Source organism: Cynara cardunculus (assembly GCF_001531365.2).
Source record: "Cynara cardunculus var. scolymus isolate 2C chromosome LG 14, CcrdV1, whole genome shotgun sequence".
Taxonomy (NCBI): Eukaryota; Viridiplantae; Streptophyta; class Magnoliopsida; order Asterales; family Asteraceae; genus Cynara; species Cynara cardunculus.
The window spans coordinates 552,252-557,241 of NC_037541.1; the positions used below are offsets into that span (position 1 = coordinate 552,252).

Below are 4,990 nucleotides of genomic sequence, written 5' to 3' on the forward strand. Positions count from 1 at the left end.
GAGCATCTCCAACAGCTATAATATTTTAGAAACTTTAAAAATTTAGGAAAAGTTTACTCCGTTTTTTAAATATATAATATTTATATACGATAAATAGAACAAATAAACTTATACACCATCTTCACCTTTGATGAGGTTTGAACCTCTGATGTTCTAGGAGGTCAAAGACTCGCGTACCTTAGGATCAAAATTCACAAAAAAAAAATGTAAATTTATTTAAAAATAATATAGGGTTTATCCACATTCATATCTCAATATGCACCACATACACAAAATCAAATAATCCAAAAGAAAATTGAACATTAGAATTGGTTGGTTGTGTGTCATCTTCCTCATCTTCTTGAAGGGTGTTCTTGTAACCCAAAAACCACCATGAGTGCACTAAAATCTTGCAAAACCATCGGTTACGGTTCGACGTTTTTATCTGATCGTTCGTTAAATACCCGAATTCAAAATTCATCTGTAAATGTTAGAACTTGTTACAGAACGAGGGTGACGTTAAGGGCTAGCATTGATGGACAAGAAGAGAAAAAGAACTCGGAAAGACGAAGCTTTTTAACCCTAGAAGAAGCTGGTATCGTAGAAATGGCGGGTTTAAGCTCTCATGAACGATTTCTGTGTCGCTTGACGGTACGTTTTATTATAAAATTTGGTGTGTTTTTTAGTTTTAAGTTATATTATTTTGGTGTGATTATGGTTTGCATGTTACTTAACTTTTAAAATGAATTTGTCAAATATAATATAGCTTTAAAAAATTAATGACATCAAAACTATGAAAATTTATTATCAAAATATTAATCTAAAAGTAAATTAATAATCTATACTATATTATAACCATTTGATAAAAACTCTTAAAAATCAATTTTTATGCGTAAAATACTGTTTATTAATGCATATTACTTAAAACTCAAGATTGCAAATAGATTGTGCGTAAATACAACTTATTAAAGCTTCATATTTGAATTCATGTCACTAACTGTAGATAAACATAATTAATTACATGATAAACATCTCATTTTAAATATAAAAAATCTAAAATATAATTAGGATAATCATTGAGTTCTAACAAAATACTTAATTATTATCTTTATAAAATGTTATATTATTAAACCAAAAATAAATTATTTCGTTATTAAACTTAAATTAAATTATAATAAAAAAATAAATTAAAGAAATTACCTTAAAAATGAGAACTTTTAAATAGTTGATTTTGATATTAACATTGATATATTTTTTTTCAAAATTTTCATGATATATTCAAATTTATATTTTATTCGAAAATAAAATCATTACTGGTTTTTTAAAAACACATAAAATCGTATTATAACATCGACAGAGACAAACAATAAAATAGAACATTACAATCGATATGCATCTTGCTGCATTGTACAAGTACTCTTCTAGTTACTAATTAATGTATAAATTAAATTTCAATAAAAAGGTATTAATTAATTTATGCATTATGGACCTATGTGTTTTTTTAGAAAATTATTATCTTATAAGTTAACCAATTATACTAAATGGTATTTAATTTAGCGGTATATGGGTTTTTGGTCTCATAGAAGGTCAGGGGTTCAAATCTCACCAAATGTGAGGAGGGTGTATGAGTTTATTTGTTCTATTTAACATATATAAATATTATATACTTAAAAAAATGCACCAGGTGCTAAAGCGTGGGTGTTTTGTATCCAGTGAGCAAAGACGGATTGTAATTGGATAACGGTATCTGAAAACATTTTTTGAGAATTTATTATCTTTTCTCCTTTTTTTTCTTTCAAAAAAATGATCTTGGAGGTTGTGTAATGCTTACTTTCAAACTTTTCGTTTATACAGTAGTAATATTCTCTGTTTCTCTCGCAATTTATTTCAATGGACCCAATCAGTCTTTTTCCAGTTATGAATAAGTAATTCAGTAAATAACAGAATCATGGATAAAAAACTCCATTAGTGACCTACACCAATTTATTGCAGAAAAAGTTTAATGAATTATTTAATCATTACACGTCAGGTGCGGATGAATGTATAAAGTGATGAAAATTATTAATTAATTGAGTTTTTATTAAACGATGATATAATAAAATGATAATTATTTGGTTATTTTTTATACTAACCTTTTCTTATGTCCCAATATGGATTTATATATATTATAAGGGTATTCGCACGATGCAACGAGATAAATTTTTATTTTAATGTTTAATTTTTATTATTTGCCTCTATCAATGTAATATAATTTTATGTGATTTTGATAAGGCGATAATGTTTTTATTTTTGAATGAAATGTAAATTTGAAAATAACATAATTTTTTTAAAAAAAAATCGATGTTAGTATTAAATTAACTATTTAATAGTTTTTGTTTTTTTTGTAACTTATTTAATTCAATTTTTTATTATGTATTAATTATATATAATAACAAATTAATTTATTTTTGGTTTAATAATATAATTTTTATTAAAGATAATAATTATGCATTTGGTTAGAAACTCGATAATTATCCTAATTATATTTTAGATTTTTTTAAAAAATAAGATGTTTATCCTCTATTTGATTATGTTTATCCGTAGTTAGTTACACGAATTCAAACATTGAGCTTTAATAAATTGTACTTAATGCATAATTTACTTTGTAATCTTGAATTTTTAGTAATATGCATCAATATACAATACTTTATGCATAAAAAATGGTTTTAAGAATTTTTGTCAAATATTTTATAATATAGTATAGATATATATTAGAAATGTACCCACACAATGCAGCGAGATTCTTTTTATATTTTTTGTCTATGTCGATATTATAATACGGTTTTTATGTGGTTTTGAGAAAAAGATAATGGTTTTATTTTTAAATAAAATATAAATATAAAGATATATTATAAAAAATTTAAAAAATATATTGATTGTATCAAACTAACTATTTAAAATTATTATTTTTTCTGTATATTTCTTTAATTCATTTTTCTTTTATTTTTGATTTAATAATATAACTTTTTATAACGATAATAATTAAGTATTTTGTTATAACTCAATGATTATCTCAATTATAATTTAGATTTTTTATATTTAAAATGAGATGTTTACCCTCTATTTGATTATGTTTATCCATGTTTATCCACAGTTAGTTACACTAATTCAAACATTAAACTTTAATAAGTTGTACTTACGCACAATTTACTTGTAATCTTGAATTTTAAGTAATATGTATCAATAAACAGTATTTCATGCATAAAAAATGATTTTTAAGAGTTTTTGTCAAATGATTTATAATATAGTATAGATATAACAAATTTGCATATTAAATATCCAATACTTATAAATATTTTTATATGAGGCATTGTTATTTTTATAGATCGAATAAGTATATTGGACTTTTTTGTATTTAATAACTGAATAAACAATCGACAGTTTTCATAAAATTATGTATCGAGTTATTCTTTACGATGGCTTGACGAGTTTTGCAACACCTCATGTAATACAGATATCGTCGCTAAACTTATTGAGAGTGATAGGAGAGCAGGAAGGATGTAGTATTGAAGAACTAAACGCGGGGAAGGTGTGTGATTGGTTTTTGAAGGACAAACTCAAAAGAGAGCAGAATTTGGATGCAGTTCTTCAATGGGACGAGTCTGAATTTCCATTATAAAAAGACCAGTTTGCCCTTCCATTTCAACGTTTATACTCTTTGCTACAACTCGTCATTCAAGAGTGTTCCGGTCATTTGAGAAATCACTGACAATTGAGTTAATTCAAATGGTTAAAATGTGATCAAAATACTTACGTTTGTAAGTGTTAAAAAGTTGTTTCATACCTGTTCTCTTTATTACAATTTGTAATTCGAGGGTATTTTGGTAATTTAAAAAAACCATTGCCAGTTGCATTTCTTCAAATTGTTAGAATTTGTTCGAACTCCAGAGTACTTGATTTTCATTCAGGCACTTAAAACTCGTTTCCACGCTTGTACTATATGTTACAACTTGTAACTCAGGGGTAATTTTGTCATTAGTCTATTCCTTCAGCAGCCCAAATTTTCATTTCAATTTTAACTGAGGGGAATGAAAATTTATTCTCTGTCATTTTCATTTTCATATCCATTTTCATTCATCTGCCTGAACCAAACGCCCCCTAAATTTGCGATAGATGTGAATGACCATCTATAATAGTAAAAGCCTTATTATTGAATACTGTCTTCTTTAGCTAGTAATTTAACAAATCTCATTTTCTTTCATAGCCACATCTAAACGTTATCCATGTACTGATATATTAATAAAAGGGTAAAATACATTAAAATGTAACAAAATTTGTACTGGTTCCAAACTGTATTTTTTCGGTTAGAGTAATAGACGTTTAATTCTTCCTATTTTATACTGCATTTTACAAATGACATCAGTTGATTTTGATGTTACATTTTTTCATGCAAAAAAGAACTAAATTATAACTTGACGAATTGATATTTATGTTGTCAAATCATCAGTAATTACAAGATTTATTACTTACTGGTCAAAACGAGTACGAAATAGAAAGAATTGGATGTTTCTAATGTTAATTGAGAAAAAAAAAATACTAAATAAACCACAAAGGTGGTGCCCGAATGGTTTAAGTTTGGCTTCAAATGCCAAAAGTGCATGGATGTTCCAAGTTTGAATCGAATGAGGGATAAAAATCTTCTTATGGTCACGGAGGTTCAAATGCGGTGACTCCAAACTATCTGCGAAGTGGATGGTCGTCTTGAGATTAGTCGGCTCGCATAACGGGTTGGATATCCATGTTAACAAAAAAAAAAAACACTAAATAGAAATTAAGACAAATATTGTTAAATTTTGATGCATTTTACCCTTACACAAAACTTATAGAAAATGTTAAAATTCATGATAAAATACCAACATATTTTATTAAATACGTACTATCAGTTTTTATTATCATATCAGTCTTTATAAAAATATTTTTTTTGAACGAAACAGATATTATATTTGGATTATATATATATATATATATATAT

General features: G+C 25.7%; 1 protein-coding gene across 1 annotated transcript; it reads left to right on the top strand.

Moving 5' to 3' along the window:
• The first annotated feature begins 265 nt into the window (after positions 1–265).
• LOC112526732 lies at positions 266–3,890 on the top strand. Its single transcript, XM_025137137.1, has 2 exons — positions 266–630; positions 3,473–3,890. The coding sequence occupies exons 1-2, from the start codon at positions 373–375 to the stop codon at positions 3,635–3,637; spliced, it is 423 nt and encodes a 140-aa protein (XP_024992905.1). The 5' UTR covers positions 266–372; the 3' UTR covers positions 3,638–3,890.
• The last annotated feature ends 1,100 nt before the right edge of the window (positions 3,891–4,990 follow it).

Bases quoted from the DNA above. Each gene is read 5' to 3' on its own strand.
- LOC112526732 (XM_025137137.1), top strand. From the start codon at position 373: ATGAGTGCACTAAAATCTTGCAAAACCATCGGTTACGGTTCGACGTTT. The intron at 631-3,472 runs GTACGTTTTATT...CATGTAATACAG, and splicing joins GATTTCTGTGTCGCTTGACG to ATATCGTCGCTAAACTTATT.